The sequence below is a fragment of the Furipterus horrens genome, unplaced genomic scaffold (assembly GCF_987537825.1).
Source record: "Furipterus horrens unplaced genomic scaffold, mFurHor1.1.pri manual_scaffold_3, whole genome shotgun sequence".
NCBI lineage: Eukaryota > Metazoa > Chordata > Mammalia > Chiroptera > Furipteridae > Furipterus > Furipterus horrens.
The window spans coordinates 187751311-187773816 of record NW_028327173.1 but is presented as its reverse complement, the minus strand read 5'-3'; the positions used below and the strand labels follow the sequence as shown (position 1 = coordinate 187773816).

The 22506-nt window shown below is 37.4% G+C and overlaps 1 protein-coding gene across 2 annotated transcripts in view; it reads right to left on the bottom strand.

The window, feature by feature from the left end:
* Positions 1 to 22506, bottom strand: part of PCNX1 (pecanex 1) — a 138484-nt gene that overhangs the window by 8998 nt on the left and 106980 nt on the right. For both annotated transcript variants that reach the window (XM_090271074.1, XM_090271075.1), the window contains 7 exons: positions 22082 to 22297; positions 18707 to 18960; positions 16754 to 16984; positions 14214 to 14314; positions 13306 to 13456; positions 8239 to 8469; positions 7133 to 7407 (listed from right to left, as the gene is read on the bottom strand). In XM_090271074.1, the coding sequence (XP_090127200.1) occupies positions 7133 to 7407; positions 8239 to 8469; positions 13306 to 13456; positions 14214 to 14314; positions 16754 to 16984; positions 18707 to 18960; positions 22082 to 22297 (1459 nt within the window). The remainder of the gene's footprint in view (positions 1 to 7132; positions 7408 to 8238; positions 8470 to 13305; positions 13457 to 14213; positions 14315 to 16753; positions 16985 to 18706; positions 18961 to 22081; positions 22298 to 22506) is intronic.

Sequence of the window (22506 nt, the reverse complement as noted above, 5' to 3'; positions counted from 1 at the left end):
TTTATTCTTTTCCTGGGGTTTTTTTTGGGGGGTTTTTGGGGGGTATATATATATATATATATATATTTTTTTTTTTGGTTCAATTTTTTTTTCTCTCTCTTTTTTCTTTCTTCTGTATTCTTTCTTTTCTATCTTTCTTTGTTCCTTTCTTGCTAACCTTTTGGGGTTTTTTGGGGGGGGTTGTGGTAAATTTTTTATTTTCTTCTCTTTCTCTCTTTCTTCTTTTCTTTCTCCTATTTTCTTGGGGATTTTTTGGGGGAGTGTTTTTCCTCCACCTCTTCCAATAATAACAAACTTTATCTCTAACGTGTTGCATATAACCTCTCCTTCTCAGCCTTTCTCTTTAATAGTGGTTTATTCGTTTGTGTGTCTAGCTTAGCCCCCCTATTACTTTAAATAATACAATATAATTACTATATAAACCCAAATACAATACAATCCCACTTTCTTACTATACTAAGTATTTTTCTATCCTTTTCTTCTATTTTTCTTAACATACAATGTAAATATTACTAACTGGCTTGCACAGTCTCAACTATTATTAATCTATCAACCCCTCTATCAAAAATTATATTTTTCCTCCCCAAAAACAACTCGTATCTATTCTTCTTATAGTATAAAAGCTCAAATCTCTTTACATTTATATTAATACGGGCTAGTTGGCTAACGATAGCAGGATAGAGTGGGGGATACTTTCTGAGGGTGTGGGTCTCCTGCCTGGGCTGTGTGTTTATGTCTTTAACAGCATATCCACAAAAGAACTCAAGACAAAGCAGATAGAGTGACTCTCAACCAAGTAGCCAGAAGGAAGATCCTATCAAAGAACATCTGAAATATAACCGAACAGCATAAACAAACGACATAAAGGGTAACTTAAGACCATCAGGCTCAGGATATCAAAGAGACTGCACCACTGAAACTCCCAGACCTTCGATAAAGAATATTACACCACAAAGGAGGGAAGTCAAAGCAGACTACCCCCCCAATAAATAAATAGATAAATAAATAAATAAATAAATAAAAACAAAAAGAATCCAACATGGTAAGACGCAAAAATAACCCCTCAATGAAAAGAAAAGAGGAATCCTCAGAAAGAGAGATAGACGAAATAGACATAGCCCAAATGTCAGACATGGAATTCAAAACAATGGTGGTAAAGAAGCTCAATATACTCGACATCCTTAAAATCAACTATGACAACCTTCAAGGAAGTTACCAGCAGCTCCAAGAAAATTACAGGGAACTGGCAGAGAACTACACCAGCATAAAAAAAGACATAGAAATCGTTAACAAGAACCAGGAAGAACTTAAGAATACAATCTCTGAACTGAAAAACACAGTAGAATCAGTCAAAAGCAGACTAAACGAAGCAGAAGATCGGATTAGTGAGTTAGAAGATAATGTAGAGAAAAACTCCCAGACAATACAGCAAAATGAAAAACGATTGAAAAAATATGAACAAGATGTAAGGGAATTACAGGATAGCATTAGGAAAAATAATTTAAGGATCATCGGAATACGAGAGGAAGAAGAAAAGGAACATGGAATTGAAAATCTGATAGGAGAAATAGTGACAGAAAATTTTCCGAACCTGATGAGAGGAAAAGCTATGCAAGTCCAAGAAGCACTGAGAGTTCCAATCAAGAGGAACCCCCAAAAACCCACTCCAAGGCACATCATAGTTAAAATGGCAACATTCCAAGACAAAGAGAGAATCCTAAAAGCAGCAAGAGAAAAGCAGCAAATAACATACAAGGGAGCTCCGATAAGGCTATCAACTGATTTCTCAACAGAAACATTACAAGCCAGAAGGGAATGGTCAAAAATATTTCAAGCAATGAAAAACAAAGGCCTACAACCAAGAATACTCTACCCAGCAAGGCTCTCATTCAAAATAGAAGGTGAAATAAGGAGTTTCTCAGACAAAGGAAGACTGAAAGAATACATCTCCACCAAACCAGCATTGCAAGAGATGCTAAAGGGACTGTTCTAGGAAAAAACAAGAGAGGAGAGGAACAGAGGTACAAAGGGAAATGAATAAATACACGTCAATAATAACCTTAAATGTAAATGGATTAAATGCTCCAATTAAAAGACATAGGGTAACGGAATGGATAAGAAAACAGGACCCACATATTTGCTGTCTACAAGAAACACACCTCAAAACAAAAGATTTACACAGACTGAAAGTAAAGGGATATAAAAAAATATTCCAAGCAAACGGACCGGAAAAAAAAGCCGGGGTAGCAGTTCTCATATCAGACAAAATGGATTTCAAAGCAAGGACAATAAAAAGAGACAAAGAAGGACATTTCATAATACTTAAAGGAACAATCCATCAAGAAGATATGACTTTGATAAACATATATGCACCCAACATAGGAGCACCCAAATACATAAAGCAAATACTAGAAGACCACAAAAAGGATATCAACAACAACACACTCATAGTAGGGGACTTCAACACTCCATTATCAACAATAGACAGATCATCAAAGCAAAGAAACACCAAGGATATACAGGCATTGAACAACACACTAAACCACATGGATCTAACTGATATATATAGAACTTTTCACCCCAAAGAAGCAAAATATACATTCTTTTCAAGTGCACATGGGACATTTTCAAAGATAGACCACATGATAGGTCACAAAACAAGCCTCAACAAATTCAAGAAAATTGAAATCATATCAAGCATCTTTTCAGATCACAATGCCTTGAAACTAGAAATCAACCTCAGAGGAAAAAATCAAAGACACCCAAACTCATGGAGATTGAATAACATGCTATTAAATAATGAATGGGTTAACAATGACATCAAAGAAGCAATCAAGAAATTTCTAGAAACTAATGATAATGAGCACACAACAACCCAAAACCTGTGGGACACAGCAAAAGCAGTCCTGAGAGGGAAGTTTATAGCAATACAGGCATATCTGAAAAGGCTAGAAGAATCTCAAATAAAAAACCTAACCACAATGCTACAAGAACTAGAACAACAACAACAAACAAAGCCTAGGGCAAGAAGAAGGAATGAAATCATCAAGATCAGAGCAGAACTAAATGACATAGAGACTAAACAAACAATCCAAAAGATCAACGAAACTAGGAGCTGGTTCTTCGAAAAAATCAACAAAATCGACAAGCCTCTAGCCAGTCTAATCAAGAAAAAAAGAGAGAAGACACAAATAAACAAAATCAGAAATGAAAGAGGAGAAATCACGACTGATACCTCAGAAATACAAATGATAGTTAGAAATTACTTCAGACAACTGTATGACAAGAAATTTGACAATCTAGAAGAAATGGACAAATTTCTAGAAACATACAACCTTCCAAAACTGAATCAAGAAGAAGTGGAAAGTCTCAACAGACCAATAACAAAGAAGGAAATTGAAACAGTAATCCAAAATCTCCCTGCACACAAAAGCCCTGGACCGGATGGCTTCACAGGCGAATTCTACAAAACATTCAGGGAAGAACTAACTCCTATCCTCCTCAAACTGTTCCAAAAAATCCAAGAAGAAGGGAAAATCCCAAACTCTTTCTATGAAGCCAGTATTATCCTAATCCCCAAACCAGGTCAAGACACAACAAAGAAAGAAAACTACAGGCCAATATCACTGATGAACATCGATGCTAAAATCCTCAATAAAATATTGGCAAACAGGATCCAGCAACACATCAAAAAGATCATACATCATGATCAAGTGGGCTTCAGTCCAGGGATGCAAGGATGGTTTAATATTCGCAAATCAATAAATATAATACATCACCTAAACAGAATGAAAGACAAAAATCACATGATCATATCAATAGATGCAGAAAAAGCATTTGATAAAGTTCAACACCCATTTATGATGAAAACACTCAGCAAAATGGGAATAAAGGGAGCATATCTTAACATAATTAAGGCTATATATGAGAAGCCTGAGGCCAACATCATACTCAATGGACAAAAACTGAAAGCATTCCCCCTGAACTCAGGAACGAGACAAGGTTGTCCACTCTCTCCACTCCTATTCAACATAGTGTTGGAAGTCCTAGCCACAGCAATCAGACAAGAAAAAGAAATAAAAGGAATCCAAATTGGGAAAGAGGAAGTGAAACTTTCATTATATGCAGATGATATGATAGTATACCTAGAAAATCCTATAAACTCCACTAAAAGACTACTCAATATAATAAGTGAATTTGGCAAAATCGCAGGGTACAAAATAAATATACAGAAATCCAAGGCATTTCTGTACACCAACAATAAAATAGCAGAGACAGAGACAAAAAAGAAAATACCATTTACTATAGCAACAAGAAAAATAAAGTACCTAGGAGTAAACTTAACCAAAGAGATAAAAGACCTGTACTCTGAAAATTACATAACATTGAAGAAAGAAATTAAGGAAGAAACAAATAAATGGAAGCAAATACCATGTTCTTGGATGGGAAGAATCAACATCATCAAAATGGCCATACTACCCAAAGCAATTTACAAATTCAATGCAATCCCTATTAAAATACCAATGACATATTTCACAGACCTAGAACAAATACTCCATAAATTCATATGGAACCAAAAAAGACCCCGAATAGCAAAAGCAATCTTGAGACAGAAGAACACAGCAGGAGGAATCACAACACCAGATATCAAACAATACTACAAAGCCACTGTAATCAAAACAGTATGGTACTGGCATAAGAACAGACATATAGATCAGTGGAACAGAATAGAGAGTCCAGAAATAAACCCAGGCCTCTATGGTCAACTAATCTTTGATAAAGGAGGAAGGAACATAAAATGGAGTGAGAAGAGCCTCTTTAACAAATGGTGCTGGGAGAACTGGATAGGGACCTGCAAAAAAATGAAACTAGACCACCAACTTACACCACACACGAGAATAAACTCAAGATGGATCAAAGACTTAAATGTAAGCCGTGACACCATAAAAGTCCTAGAGGAAAACATAGGCAAGAAAATATCAGATATCTCACGTAACAATCTCTTCACGGACACATCTCCTAAAGCAAGAGAAATAAAGGAAAAAATAAATAAATGGGATTACATCAAACTGAAGAGTTTCTGCTCAGCAAAAGAAAACAACAGCAAATTGAAAAGGAAACCAACCATATGGGAAAACATATTTGCCAATGACATCACAGACAGGGGACTGATATCCAAAATATATAAAGAGCTGATACGACTCAACATCAAGAAAACAAACAACCCAATTAAAAAATGGGCAAGGGACCTGAACAAACACTTCTCCGAAGAGGACATACAGAAGGTCCATAGACACATGAAAAAATGCTCAACATCATTAGCCATCAGGGAGATGCAAATAAAAACCACAATGAGATACCACCTTACACCAGTCAGAATGGCCATCATCAACAAATCAACAAGCAACAAGTGCTGGCGAGGATGTGGAGAAACGGGAACCCTACTGCACTGTTGGTGGGAATGCAGACTGGTGCAACCACTATGGAGAACAGTATGGAATTACCTCAAAAGATTAAAAATGGAACTGCCTTTTGAACCAGCGACTCCACTACTAGGATTATACCCGAAGAATCTTGAAACACCAATTCAAAAGAACTTATGCACCCCTATGTTCATAGCAGCACTGTTTACAATAGCTAAGTGCTGGAAACAACCTAAGTGCCCATCTGTAGATGAGTGGATCAAAAAACTGTGGTACATTTACACAATGGAATACTATGTAGCAGAAAGAAAGAAGGAACTCCTACCATTTGCAACAACATGGATGGAACTAGAGAGAATTATGCTTAGTGAAATAAGCCAGGCAAAGAAAGAAAAATACCATATGATATCACCTAATACAGGAAACTAAAGAACAACACAGACAAAGGAACTAAATAGAACAAAAAGCAGAGTAGCAGTCAATAGGGGGGAGGGGAGAGGGAGAGAAGGGGGATAAGTAAGGGAAGGGTTTAATTAAAGAGCCTGTATGAAGGACTCATGGACATGGACAGCGGGGAGGGATATGATTGCGGGAGAGGGGGTGGGCTGGGTGGGGGAGAGAAATTGGGGGAAAAGGGGACAACTGTAATTGAAAAACCAAAATAAAAAAAAAAAAAAAAAAAGAAAACATAATTGATTTAAATTAAACCTACTTTATGCTGTAGTGCACCTGAAGGGAGCTGCTGTAATGATTCCTCCTCCTTTCACTTATTTTTTTATGTGTAAGGTGACCAACTGTCCTGGTTTGCCCACAACTGTGTTGTTTTAAGCACTGAAAATCCAGCATCCCAGGAAACCCCTCAGTCCTGGGCAAACAAGGCAATTCCAGTGCAACACATATTTTCTAAAAAACAATTTCTTTGAATACTACCCTGGTTTGTATTCTTCCTTCTGCTTGAATGGGGGCTGATGTTAAAATGGTCACACCTTACTCTTTAAGGTTGAGAATTTCTAGAAGAATTTAAGCATGTATTTGAGAGTTTACTGCTCTAATCTCAGATACCATTTTTCTTAAGCTCTCATTTAAGGATCCGAACAACTCTTAAGGAATTAGAAATAATATTCTGTGATTTTTTTCTTCATCTATCACCAAATTATGATGTTCCTACACCATACACCATAATTCACTAGACTAAACGCAGCGAAAAAATCCATGTGCATTCTGGCAGACAGACTACAGGTCTGAGATCGGTGGGATGCCTGGACTGTGACAATGGCAGACCTCTGCACTGCAGCACCAGGAGTTTCAACATGAGGGGGACGTTCCCCCTACTGCTGGAATGGAATAAAATAGAAGTAGTTAATTTGCACAAGTTCTTCATGTTTTTCTCTCATTTGTCCTGTTTGCTGACCCACACATTCTAATAGCAGCAATATGCTGCAAATAAAACTAAACAAAGGGCGCTGGTCAAGACTGTATTACATGCTAAAGCAGGGGTTCTTAACCAGAGTTGTACATTAGATTTACCTAATAGGAGTTTAAAGATAAGCATGCTCAGACTCTACTTCCTGAAGTTCAGATATAATAGATTGATATTGTGCTGTGGCATCTGTATTTTTTCTAAAAACTTCCCAGGTGACATTAACGTACAATGCCTAGTTTGAGGGTCGCGATACACCACCACTGAAAAATGCAAACTGATGGCTCACCTGTGCCAGGTTGACACTATGAAGCTTCTGATATTTCCCAAACTGATAGGACCCCCAAGAATTTCTTTAAGCTGTTCATGGCTGTCAGAGTAAGAAGTTGTCAGGGGTGAGACAAAGATCGGGTAGCCAATAGGTTGATCACAAGATGAGTTGATCATGTTTCTCAAAGCTTGCTTTGCATTTTGGATGCTACCTCTCTCGGGGTTACGGTTACGTAGAAACACAAGCTCCTGCTGTTGCCCTGCCCAAAGACCTCGGACACACTCCTTATTCACCTGCAAACCGGAACACGTGGGAATTAGGTTAAGGGGCCATGGATGAAACTCACAAAAAAGCAGCACAGAAATGGAAGGGACACAAAAGACATTATGACAACCAATTGTGAAAAGCAGGAAAAAGAAATGTTGTTTTTGAACAGGAATTAACCAATTTTCCATTGCCATTAGCAAGCTGTTAAAAATAAGCACCTACAGAGTACTTCTTCTGCTCTGTCTTATAAAAATATCAAGTAAAATGTAGTTCATTTAGTTTTCTAAATTTTGTAACTGAAATATTTTTTATAGGAATTAGAGGCAATAAATATTTAGAGCTGAAATGATGTTTGTGATTTTGGGGCTTGATTAAATGAAGTCAAGATAAAAATAACCATTACAAAGTATCAAAATAAGATTTTAGAGATTAAGCCTCTTAAAGTTCTAAGATGTTTACAAAGACAAATAAACAAATAAAGTCTAAGGAAATGTTAAAGTGAATCATTTATTGCTCGCTATTAAGTACAAGCTATGGTACTATTTTGCAACCTTAGAATCACATCATATTAGCAATGTAGAGCTGATGTTTAAGAGATTTGTCAAAATAGCACAAAAAATAGATTTTAAAAACTGCCAAAATAGAAATAAGCAAAAAATGAGAAAATTTCAGAGGACAGGCTAAATTACTGAGAAAATGAATAAAATCAAGTGCTTATAAATAATAAATGCTAAATAATAAATACTCCTTTGTCATTTTTTTTCCTATAAAAGAGTATCAACTACTTTTAAAAACTTTGGATAGGATTATCTAAGATGCAATTTTTTCAGATGCAAATAAATGCCTCAGAAACTTACTTTAATGACCCTGAAGCTAAGGTAGCGTCTGTTGAGCATGATGATTTTATACTCATTGGTGCCATCGTCCATGACATGCCGCAGAGCAAGCAAGGAGGGAGAGTTGGCAAGGACTGCACTCCGCCACGCAGGGTCCCCTTCATGAGCTATGACAAGGTTTTTTTCATGAGATACTATGGCTTCATAGAGCACAGTGGGGTCATCGTACTCATCGGGAGAAGTGAAATGATCCTGTACAAAGAAATACAAAATTTATCTGAGAAGAAGAGAATGACTTCCAGGATGATAAAAACTTCTATAATTAATAAATCAGTTACTTAATGAAAATTTCAAATCAGCACGTTAATGTTATTTGACATAAATTATATGAAAAATACTCTAAAAAATGTGTTTAAATCCTGGTTTTACCATCTAATCCTAGGAAGTAGCTAGGCCTCTTTGAACTTCTGTTTTGATATTTGTGAGTGCCAGTAATACCTGCTTAACCTACTTGACATGGTTGTTGTAAAAGTTAGATGAAATAGTGTACTGCAGAACTTTGTACAGTATGAAGCATTATCCACACGCACAGTGAATACTTTCATTATTCTCATGTAGCCTAACTGTAGGGACACCAAATATTCCCTGTAAAAAAAGTTTCAAAGGTCTGCTAAATATGTAATTATGTAAGGGCTTTAAATGTTCTTTGTAAGAAGTAGCAAGGACTTGATAAAAGGCCTTGGAAAAAGAAATGTAAAAAAGAGTGTTATAGCAATTAGTGATTTACAAGCTAAAAGCACCTCAGCCTCTATCACCTCCCATTTGCTTGCTTGTGTCTGGTTTATAACATTTGTGAAGGTTGTGCGTTGCAGAATGTCTAGCCCTTTGAAGATAAATTGCTTCACAGGGAGTTCGCCCCTGGCTGAAGAGCTATGCTGCCGCCGGAGATAACCTTATAGCCTTTCGAATTTCTGTTCCTGTTACTGCCAAGACATTCCTGCAGTCCTGCCCAGCCCCCTCTTTCTAAGGCTGTTTCCCGCCAAAAAAAGAAACAGAGACTGCACCAGTATAAAAACCCAGCGTTTAGACTCCATTGTAGGTTGGAGCATGTTAAAGACCAGCTCAGGGTCTGCCCAACTCCTGGCCATTATTAAAAATCATTTGCTTACTTTATACACCGTTTCAGAGTGTTCAATCTCGCCTATGTAGCCGTAACATAGCCACCAGGCTTGCAGGTGCATCCTTGGGGATAGCGCCTTCTTGCCCTCTCTCATCTCCCCTTCATATAGCACACACTTCAATCAGTTGGCTTGAGTACAAATCTGTTACTTTACCTGGATATACAAATTTGTCAACTTCTCAACTGTAAAAACGAAGGCAGCCAATACACTGTTTGTTTCCTTAATAACACAACATTTCAGAAATTCAGATTTGTGTTATGGTTATTTGGATACATGTCCCATATCTTCTGACAATTTATAGATTTCTGAATGGGGGATACATTTCATATACCCCTTTTTTCATTCATGCTGCCTGCCACAGAATCTTGCACATGGTAGATATTAAATACCCTCTTATCATATGAATGAGTAGTTATGAAGGACCAAAAGGTTTATCAGGGAAGATTCTACTAGCTTGTCTAGGACTAGGACCCTTAATCTGTCTGCAAAGCTCATAGCTTTGAGCCATATTTCAGCTAGATGAAAGGCAGGATAAAATGGTATACTGGAATCATTCCAGAGATGTGGCTTGATGTGAAAAGTGTCTAGTTAATAAGAAACATAATATTAGAGACCATCCTTAATTGATAATAGTGAAATGATCCTTTAACAGATAAAAGGGGTTATATGAAGATATGAAAAACCAACTTGAGTGAGGAAAACAAAAAATATATATATAAAATTGGAAATAATATTTGTTTAGGTAAAATTTAGAGGATAGGGTTAGACTGAGGGATTACAAAAGCAGTACAGTAGTAATGAGCTATATTTTAAGGTCTCTGGGAACAGAAACATTTTTTAAAGTCAAGTTTGAGGTATAATTTACATACAACAAATTGCACCCGTTCTAAGAGTAATTAGATGCACTTAAACAGATATGCACATCCCTGTAACCACTGCTACAGTCTAGGTATAGAACATTTCCATCATCGCCACAGTTCCTTGCTGCCTTCTGGCATTTACTCTACATCCCAAGCAACCACTGATCTGCTCTATCTCTATAGACTAGTTTTGCCAGTTTTAATTTTTATCTAAATAAAGTCATACAATATGTACCCTCTCTATGTCTGACTTCTCTTGCTCTGCATCCTGTTGGAGATTCATTCATGTGGTGGTGTCTAACAGTAGTTCTTTTTAAACAATATTCTATCCTGTGGCTATACCACAATTTGTATGTTCATACTTGATGGGCATCAGAGTTATTTTCAGTTTTGGGCTGAGTAAAACCACTACACACACTTGGGTTTAAGTCTTTGTGTAGACATCCACTTTCATTCTCTTGGGTAAATATCTAGGAGTGAGAGTCAAGTATGTACAAATTCTTTCTTTTAATATGTAAACCTATTGTTCACTTTTGTAGGTTTATTGTAAGTATAAAATATAAACTTTGGAGATGACCAATACTGATTTACACATTTATCTTTTCCTGGCTCAAGAGTCTCTCATGGGAACTCCAATGTCTGGCTCAAAGTGATGGTCAATAAATAGCTGTTGCTTGTTACTTCAGAGGTCGATCTCTGCCTTCCTCAAAGGCGTATCAGAATTACAACACTTACCCAGATTGCATCTGCATTCTCTCTCTGCCACCTCTTTGACCCTCCCCAGCCCTCCATGGCTCCCAGGCTCCCAATTCCACCTCCTTACCCTCCCTGTTTATCACTGTTGTGTCAGTTGTGGCTAATGATGAGAGTGTGCTGTACCCAAGTGGGCTGGGCCTGATTACAAGGTAGAGAAGCACTGTCACAGGCAATGATGCCACAGCCAAAGGGGCACGGAAAGAAGTGGACCTGGCAGCCACAGGCGAGAGCACTTCCAGAGCAAGACTAGAGGCAAAGACCTAAGGTAGCAGAGGCTTTGGACTTGTACCTCAGTTTCTTCTCTGCCAGACAGAGATGACATATCTATCGTAATGTTAATTAACTAAAGATATCTGTCAGGAACTATTAGATAATTATGCTACATAAAATAGATTATTTCTTACACGGCAGATATTTAATCGGTACCTTTTGAGAAACCTGAAGTTTTAAGAAAATTTTAGGGTGCATTTGCAATCTTGCTTCCCAACATTGTCATCAGTTTGGCTCAAATAAAATCTTATAAAAATTCCTTACAGGCTTAGATGTTTCTTAGGATATAACAAGACAAAAGGAGAGATACCACACAGAGAAAAACAAAATAAGAAAACAAAACATTTGAATCTGGAGTCATTACCTTTTTCTTTTAAATACACTGAATTTTGTCTTAAACCTCTAAAGCTGCTCTGATGATAGACAATTCTATTTGCTCCCAAATACATAGTCTCCCCATCATCCTCAAAACTGTATTCCACTTTTTCAGAGATTTTCAAGTAATATATCCCTTATTAGTAATGATCCTAAATAATATGGGACATTAAATTCATCCCAACACTTTAGATCACTTGAAGAGTAATTCACTTTTTATTTGGGGAAAAATAGATTCAATCAGATGTGAGCACAGCAGATGCATTTAAATGAGTTTTATCATGAGGTCTCTGTCCTCAGATCTGATAACTACTGTCACGGGGAACGATTAGAGCAGCAAGGCCAGTATGGCGAGTCCTGGAATAACGTTGTTTCCTTATAACGTCAATGAGAAAAAAACACAAAAAAGTCAATTCCTGACCAGGGCCACTGTCTGTGTAGAGTAACGGTACTCCAGTTTCCTCCATGTCCCAAAGCTGTGACGTGAGGTCAACTGGCATGTCTACATTGTCCCAGACTGAGTGGGTGTGGGTGTGGGCACTGCAATTTAATGGCATCCGATCCAGGGTGGGTGCCTGCCTTGCCCCCTGAGCTGCCGGGAGAGGTTCTAGGCATCTGCAACCCTGAACTGGAATAATTAGGCTGGAAAATAACTACCTTACTTGATTTTATTTATCTTTCTTAAACATATGTATAGTTCACATTTATGTCAATGTTTAATTTTAGAAGTGTTTTGGATCTTTATTTAGAACTTTGGTGATGTTTCTGTCATAGGAACTTAAAAGTGGTTTCTATCTATTAGCCTATGGGAAAACTGGTTTCGTCGTATGTTGCTGCATTTAGTTACAGTTTCCAGGAACCTATTGACAAGATTAAGCGAGGCTCTATTTTACTTAATTTCAAAGTATTGTCTTAAAATGATAAAGAGCACCCTGACTTGTGTGGCTCAACTGATTAAGCATCATCCTGCAAAGTGAAAGGTCACGGGTTCAATTCCCAGTCAGGGCACATGCCTGGGTTGTGGGCCTGGTCCCTGCTTGGGCTCCATGTGAGAAGCAACCAATCAATGTTTCTCTCTTTCTCCCTCCTTTTCCTTATCTCTAAAGATAATAAAATTAAAAAAAAAAAAAAAAAAAAGGATCCAGAGCAATATACATTTTGGGGCCTCATTTTAATTGTTTTATCCCTACTAAGACTAACCTAAGGCTAACTCTGTCCTAACCATCTACTATTCTGTAGAACATGCTAAATGAAACTCGTAAGTCAGTTACAGCAGCTCTTACAAGAGCACTGAGATGCTGCTGCACGGCACCGAGCGTCACCTAACACTCACAGAAGAGGTGCAAATTACAGTCATGTGAAGTTGGAGCACATATTACAGGGCCAAAGGCTTTTCTCCAGTTTGTCACTCACTGATGAAAATTTTCCTCAAGCTCACGCCCAGACTGTGCTCTAATGTTAATATTCAAATTCACTGTTAGAAACATAGGTTTAGGATTCTAAAATGTAGCATCTTGCCATAAATTACGTTTTTCTTTGTTTCAAATCAGAATATTTCTCAAAAGTTTCCTAAGAAATATAATTTGAAAGTCAAGTGAAGAAGTACCATTAAATAAGAGCAATGAATTAGAATTTCCTCTTCTTACCTGATGAAGTTTAATGGACATACGGATGCCAGGGACCACTACTTTTCTTAGTAATTCCATGTCAGCAAAGATCCATTCGTCTCGAATTGAAGAAATACGAAAATCTCCCTTAAACAGGGCATGCAATCCATAGAGGAATGACTCTAAATTACTGTTAAGATTGGAGATAGAAGTTCACATATTTTGACAAAGGTCTTCCATTACACCAATTCTTACATCTGGCAGTGCATCACAATTGTGTGAGAATGTTTTAAGAACACAGATCCAAGAACTAACATCAGCACCTTAAACCAGAATTGCAAGGGACAGGGCCTTTTGACCTAGGCCCCACGCTTATGAACCACTATGATACCGAGTCCATGAAAATGAACAACAGGTTAAGAGTACGTAAGTTTAAGAAAATTGAGGGCCTAATGGAAAAGATGTAGTAATCAGAGAAGAAAGTTAAAATATATGGTACTTCTCAATTCTAATTCATTTGGATGCATATGTTAAGAAAACCAGTCTATATTTAGGGTTCCAAAATCCAATGAACAACTATATTAAAAGTATAAATTCTCTGGGCAAAAAAGAATTATGGAAAACTTTAAAAAGAGGTGAGTTGTTAGAAAAATAGATGTAGAATGAGAGGAGACCAATCAAATGTTATGGGGTTATTTTTTAAAATGTCTCAAATCTGTTAAATTCTCACTATCAATAGTTGCCCACACATAGGTCAATTTTAAAAGTCAATTTTGTTAACCACTTAATAGAACTCAACTATATTGAGCAAAAAGATCTATACAACATCTGAAGAGACTTTTGCAATAAATTAACATAAAATGTTGCCATGAAAAACGATTCCAGATTTTTCAGATTAGATAATAGAGCTTCCCAGAATCTCTTCCTGAAAACAGAAATGCCTTTACCTGGACATATGGTGGGATGCAGTCCCCAAAGCTCTTCGTCCCAGAACACACAGTCCATAACAAAGAGTCACCAGGGAGGAATCTTTGTCCACATCCAGTGGCTTCAATAAACAAGTAAACAACAACAACAACAAAACAAAGAACAGGGTGAACGGGGTTCAGATATAAAATAAATGAGTCATGGGAATTCAATGTAGTTAGTAATACTGCACCGCACATTTGAAAGTTAAGAGAGCAGATCACAAGGAAAAAAAGCTTTGTAACTATGTATGATGATGGAAGTTAACGAAATTTATTGTGTTGACTATTTTTCAATATATACACATATCAAAACATTACGATGTACACCTGAAAATAATGTTGAATGTCAATTATACTGAAAAAAAAAAAGAAAAACAAAGAACATTAATTATCAGAATATATCTATTTAATAAATCATAGGTTAAGGAAAGCAACTAGTTGCTACCTCCTCAAATAAAAGTTTTAATGAAAAGAAACAATAAAACACGAAATTAAGTATGAGGATGTTCTTTGGAATCTTTAAATAAAATTGAAAACTTTATAATACTTGGACATATTAAAAAAAAAAAACCTAGGTGTAAAGTACTTTGAGATATTTAGCTAAGACCCTAATACTGTACAGAAGAACTTCCACTGACATATATATTTACCAAATTTTTCTTCCTCATGATGAGAACTTTTAAGGTCTATTCTCCTAACAACTCAGAACAGTACTATCTCAGTAATGGGGAAAAACTAGCTCCAGACTTAAAGGCTGGTCCCTCCTAAGAAAGCTTGAAAGCTCTGAAAGGATCAAACTGCCCCCAAGGAATTTAGTTGTGTCACAGAGCAAAGGTCAAGCATAATTATAGGAATACAAAAATATCCAGCACCCATTCACAGTCTAGTACCCAATCAAAAATCGTCAGGTATGTAAAGTAGCAGGAAAATATGACCCATAAAAGAATAATAAATCAGTCACTCAATCAAAACTGACCCATAATTGACATAAATGACAGAATTTGTCAAAAACATTTTTAAAAGTTATTATAACTATTCAAAAGAGAAAAAAATGGCATCATGCTAAGTAGAGACATGAAAACTTTATATAGAAGGCAAGTTAAAAACCTCAAGAGATACAAGAAATACAATGTCTGAGATTTAAAAAAAATACACTGGATAGGTTTAATGGCATATTAAACAATGTAGAAGAAAAAAATAAATGATCTAAAAATATAGCAATAGAAACTATGCGAAATTAAACACAGAGACAAAGGAGATTGAAATAAGCATCCGTGAGCTGTAGGGCAACATCAGGTAGCCTAACATAAATGTAATTGGAGTCCACAAAAAAGGGGAGAGGACAGAAAAAATGTGTCTGAGAAAAGAATGGCTGAAAAAGTTCCAAATCTGGCAAAAATTATATACCTAAGACTAAAGCAGGTGCTATGTGCAAAGATAGTCCGTGTGTACATCCCAGAGAGAGAGAAAGGTGCCAGCTGTCAGGGGGCTCACTGTGCTCGGTGACACAGAGCAATCCTGCACCTACAGTGCTGGAGGTTCAACTACACCGGACTTTTGCTTGGAAAGCAACAGTGGTGGCAGGAAGTAGCTTCTGGATCCACAGGCCTTGGTGGTGTGGTTGTGCCACACGGAGTCTAAGCAGGGGAGGAGTAACACAGCCAGGAGAGGCATGAGACCTACAAGGACAGTGGCAGCTGGTGAAGTCTCTAACCCATTTTACTTCCAGGATAAAACAAGTAAAACAAGTTATCCTGAAGTGCGGATTAGAAACCAGCTGAATTGCAATCACCCAAGGTGACAGATTCTGGGTCCCCAGCCTAGACCTACAGAATTAGAATCTTTCAGGTGAGGCCCGAGAATCTGCATTTTTTTTAAAAAATTCCTAGTTCATTTGAGCCATGTTAACATCTGAAAGTCAAGAGTCTAGATGAACACTGTCCAATACGGTAGCCACTAGGCCACTAGTCCTAAATTTAAATCAATTAAATTTAACATTCAGTTCCTTAATCATACCAGCCACATTTCAAGTGTTTAATAATGGCCACATGTGGGGGTTGTGACCTCCACGCTGGATCAGCACAGAACATTTCCATTACTGTAGAAAATTCTACTAGACTGCACTGGTTTAGACTTTGCATTTGGATTGAATTTGGGACAAAGATATTCAATTGTCCTTAAATCCGGTGTGCCAGAGTGTGTGTAGGAGGGTGCTCTAGGGTATAGTCTTTAAGAAGGTGCTACATGTAACCTGTAATCTAAATTTGTGTGTATGTACGTGCATGCATGGGGGGAGGGCATGCTAATCAGAGGGTGAGATATGAACTGCAGATGCAAGAAGGAGGCAGGCCACTGTTTCACTTGGTAGGGCAGAGTAGGTCTGGCCCAACCCAATGAACCAGGCAGGTCAGAAAGAGGAAGGCTGGGAAAAAGTGACCTCATAATAACAAACAGAGATATTCTTTCCATCTTTAGAAAAACAAATTCAAAGAGTTTTAAAAAAAATAAGCAAACTCTACCTTTGCTCTTCGGGAAGAGCAATACTCTATCCAGTTGAGGTAAATCACACAGAAACTCTCTCTGGATATGCCTGCTAGTCGATGGTCATAGTCTTCATCAATGTTTGGATTAAAGGTCGGGTCCACATCCACATAATTTCGATCTGCACACAAACGTAGTCCTTCCTGCATTGTCTCATTTGCTAGCCACTCCTCTAGCTTAGACGAGGTTGTAACATAATAAATGATGCCCTAACAAAGAAAAGATTTTCTTTTTTAAATCAAGCGAATCATAATTTGAATAAACTTCAATCCTCAGTAAATAAACTACAAGTGTTTATTATGAAAGTACGACTCGAAAATATATTATTCTGGCTCAATATTATAAATATACATTGAAAGAATGCGATAATAATATACCACAGGAATTCCTGGATGGAAAAACATTTAATACTTTTAAAATCACAACCATAAATTCAGCAAGGCAACTTCAAAATTAACTCTAGTTTATTGGTTTTAGAGCTTTTGAACTTAGGCTCTTTTAAGAGAGGTGGAAAGCCTTTATTGTGGTGCATTTATTTTGAGAAATTTCTCAGAAAGCTATTAAATTATCCTGTGACCCTAGCTCAAGTTATAGAAATATATCTAATAAGAAAGCAATAAAAATATACATATTTAGAGACCAAAAATGCCACACACATACGTAAAATACGTTGTAAAATCAATCTCTTTATCTCCCTGAGGTTGTGTTTAACCAAACATTAAATAGAAGATTCAAGGTTCACCCCAATCAGCACAAATAAGGTGGTATATGTAGGTAACAATACAAGATATAGAAAATCCAGATATGGGTTATTAAAATTTAGCACATATTTTCATCTTTAAAATATTGGCTTTGCCTCCAAGGCCCTAAATCATAGCCATGCTGTATTTCTGCAAAATCTTTAGCAAAAATAAAATACCAGTGCAGTAAAAAACTAACTTTGCCCAAAGAGAGGTTGGCTTTGCACTTGGTTCCTGAGAGGTAACCTCCAAGATTTTTGTTGACTTGGAGGCTCAAAGCAATGACCTCTAGAGGAACTGGAGACTAAGGCTGGCCAAGTGGGTGGTCAACCATGTCTAAGCGATTTCGCTCCAATAAAAACTTTCCACCCTGAGGCTCACATGAGCTTCCCAGACAGACAACACCCTGTGAGGACTGTCAGGAACTGTTGCCAGGAGAAACAGGCCTCATCCGCACAGCTCCTGGGAGAAGACAACTGGAAGCTCATCCTTTGGCACCTCTGGACCCTGCTCTACGTGCCTCTCTCTCCCTTTGGCCAACTTTAATCTGTATCCTTCCACCTTAATAAATCCTAACTGTGAGCATAATGGCTCTGCTGAGTTCTGTGAGCTCTTGTGTAGCAAATTACTGAACCTGAAGGTGGTCTTGGGGACCCTGAAATTACAGTTGGTTGTCACAGTGAGGGTGGTCTTGGTGACCTCCCAAATCTTGCAATCCTTTTATTCAGCTTGTTGAAAACAGTGCAAAGCAGTGGGTCACAGTAAGGGCTTAGGAGTCAGCCAAGCCTGGGTTTTAAATCCCTAACTTTATTTGCTAGTTACCAGACTTTGGGCAAGCAAACGACTAATTCTTAACTTGTTTATTTGTAAAACAGGGACATTACTTTAGAGAACTAGGTAAGACACATATATGCAAATGTATACATGCATGTGTGTATATTCCTCAGCACAGCGCCTAGAACATCTGAGATATAAATGATAGCTGTTAATATTAATGAATAATGAATAAGTTTCACTAAAGAAAAGTAGTGAGACCATCATAGGTATAAATTACTGACTATACTGGATACTAGAGAATTTAAATCACTACATATAGGCAAAGCAGAAGTTACAAAAAAATTATTTATATGTGTATCTTACCCAAGAAGAGCCTTCAACTATTAGAAGACGAACAGAGGCACATGCTCTTACCTTAACATAGTAAGTGGTGAGTACTTTCCGAAGATCAAAGACTTGAAGCATAGAAGCAGCACTATTGTCAGTGATGCTATAACCCTCCAGAATATACTTGGTGACTATGACTTCCCAAGCTAGCCAGCGCTGGCTAAATGCAGCATTAAATGAGAGCACATGAGGAATGTGGCCAGGTTCACAACAGCAAAATCCTTCATCTTCTTCAACACCTTCAGTTATAGCCTCCACTTCCCGTTGTTGGCAGTAAGTACCTTAAAAAAAGTGAGAGAGACCACTTACAAAGGGGGGACAAAATCCTAAAGTGGGAAAATGAATGCTTTTAAAGACACAAGAAATTTAGAGAAAAGACATTTTATAGCAAATGGAAGTATGTGACTGATCTGACTTAGAATGTTCATTAACAAACTGCAGCAAGCTACTGAAAGCAGGAATACTGTATATTCGTCTCCTGCAGAATCACAATATGCATTAGCACATTCAAGGTTCTGAGAATTTGTAACCTCCTTAATCTTTATTCACCAATTCCCAAACCTTTCAAATTTGTGTTTACATTCCTATCAAATGAAGACTAAATGAGGTACAGGTACCTCATGAAGGTTTGAGCTAATTCTGAAAAAAAAAGCAAAAACCAAATATAGCAGACCTGCAGAACTCAGAAGACTCTGAGCTCTGTTTACCAGTATCATGTTCATGCTGCAAGCCCCAATATATTACATACATCCTGCTTATTTGGCTGTATAACCTGTAATAGTTCATTATAATTTAATATTAAGTATATAATTAAAACTTTTTCTGTTGCCAATTCCAACAATTGGCATTTGAAGTTTGCTGATAAAGTTTCAATTATGTATGTATGAAGTCTGATTATCCTGCACAAATCTTTTTTTTTTAAATATGCTTTATTGATTATGCTGTTAGTTGTCCCAATTTCTTTTCCCTTTGTTCCCCTCCACCCAGTGATATCCCTCCCTCCAGTTGTCCCCCCCCTTAGTCCATGCCCATTGGTTGTGCATATAGTTCCTCTCAATATCTTCCTGTCTGCTCTGCTCCCTCCTACTATGCTTCTTAATTCCTGTACCATCTCCTTCCCTTTCCCCCTTTCCCCCTCCCTGCTGACCTCCCCCATAATGTTCCCCATACCTATAGTTCTTTTCACACTCTCATTGCCTACTTAGTTTGCCTTTGTTTCGGCTCCCTAGTTTCTGTTGTTGATTGTTGTAATACAGCTTTCATTTTAATGTTCATAGTTTTGATCCTTTCTCCTAAATAAGTCCATTTAACATCTCATATAACAGTGGTTTGGATCTGATGAACTCCTTCAGTTTTACTTTGTCCTGGAAGCACTTTCTCTGCCCTTCTATTCTGAATGACAGCTTCACTGGATAGAGTATTCGTGGCTGTAGGTTTTTGCTTTGCATTACCTTGAATATTTCTTGCCAGTCCCTTCTTGCCTGCAGAGTTACTTTTGAGAAATCAGCTGACAGTCTTATTGGGATGCCTTGGTATGTAATTTTCTTCTTCTCTCTTGCTGCTTTTAAGATTCTCTCTGGACATGTAAGTCTATTTCCTTCCCCAAGTTAGGGAAGTTCTGCTTCATTATTTTTTCACATAATTTTTCCACTTCTAGTTCTTCTTCACCTTCTGGCAACCCTATGATTCGGATATTGGCCCGCTTATAGCTGTCCGATAAGTTTCCGATAAGTTTCTGAGCCTCTCTTCATTTTCCTCACTTCTTGTTTCCTCTTTCTGCACTGGTTGACTGTTTGTTCCTTCCCTATGTTCCGATTTGCTGATTTGATCCCTGGTTTTCTTGCCCTCACCACTAGTTTTGTATGTGTTTTTGTTCATTTCAGCAGGACTAGCCTTCATTCCTTCCCTGTCTTGTTTAAGATCTGCTGTTAGGTCTGTGAGCGCTTCTATAAGCAAAGCTCTGAACTGTGCCTCAGAACGATTTCCTATCTGCTGCTTCGTTAGATTAGAAATTTGCTGTCTGGTCAGCTGTGTCACTGGGATCTCTATCATGATCTGTGCCATCCTGAACAGTTTTGTGTTTACCTTTGCCTCCCAGGCAGGGCTGTCACACCTCTTACACTATAGGGGGAAAGCCCTGTGCACTCATCACAACCAGGCGTTTTCTGTCCAGATGAGCACCACTTTTTTATAACTTCATACACTGGACTTCCATTTATTTTCTGGAACTTCTGGTTATTGCTGGTTTTGCAGTAGTTGTATTCCTTCCTTCTTTTAAAACGTGTAACTGCACTTTCCGCCAGTCTGCCGCTGTTGCTGCCACTGCCGCCACCACACCGCATCTCTCTGCCCTGGCTCCGCCTCTACTATCTGTCTGGATGAGTATCTCTTCTTTATATTCTTGTTTGCTGGACTCCCATGCACTTTGATTTTCAGGAACTTCTGGTTGTTTCTAGTTTTGAGGTAGTTGTATTCCCTCTTAGTTGTGGAGGGAGACGCAGCATGTCCGTCTATGCCTCCACCTAGGCTGGAAGTCCCTCCCTGCATAAATCTTTGAAGTTATGTTCTTTCATATGATACGTATCAAATAAGCATTCTCTGCATTCATGTTATTGAAGTAAAAATACAAAATAAGATTAAATACAGAATTAGACTCACAGAAATCTAATACTAGCAAAATATTACCATCACAATAATTTTAATTTTGTTACGTCATCTTACTTCCATTTATGAATTCCTTATATAAGGACTATAAAGTGGTTATACTTAAATGTATAAAGGTACTTGTTTAAAGTTAATTATAATAAAAATAACAAGTGGGACTACACATTTTTTCCCTTTTAAAGAGAATGTAGCACCATCCATGTTGAAGGCACACTGCTTTGAGAGAAAGCGATGCCAGGACCCCAGCCCCATGTAGCAGTGGTGGTGGTGGTGAGGGTGGTGGCGGCGTGATAAGGACACACTGAATGGATAAGCTTAACCAAGCTCAAGAGCTGTGTTGTTTAGTACTGTAGAACCCTTAACAATTCTATTATTTTATAGTTTTATTATATTGACAAACACTTTCAAAATAATGTTACATGGTGGTGACAAGAGAAACCTTACTGGAACTTGACAATAACAGGAATGCCTGCTGTGGTTGACGATTACACATGATACTGACTATAGATACACATTTACATATTTTTCCAGGATAAGGATATATGTCATCTTACCAAGTACTTTTCAAAGCAGTAATGAAAATAAAATTTATTCCGATGTCCTCAAATTTTAATTAAATTTGTTTCTAAAGATTAAGGATCAAATTTTATGATAGCTTTTTATTTGCAATATCAACACATAAAACTTAGATATCACAGAAGGACATTACAGAAATAGAAGGTGAATTGAATGTCTTACCTCTGAATTCAAGCCCCCGCAGCTGGAAAGTGACCAGCCCATTGCCGATCTCTATAAGGTGTACTAGTGCATTGAGGTAGTCAGAGGCAAGAATGAAACAGTCCCCTGTACTGTAGTTTCCCCACCGTCCTAGGAGCAAATCACCACAGAGACTGTGTTGTAGGGATCTGGTTAAATGTTCATAAAAGATGGAATTCAGATTGTTGTCATCTGATCCTACAAGAAGGGATTTTTAAAATATGTTAAATTTTACCCTAAGTCCCCTTTATATCAACATACAAGATTGTTAAAAATATTAAAACTAATTTCCAGTTAGGGTTGTATCTATATTTTTGACAAGGAAAATAATATACATACTCTTACAAATTCTATATAAAAATGAAAGAGTAATGGGGAACATTTCAGAATTTAAAAGTTAGAAGTCA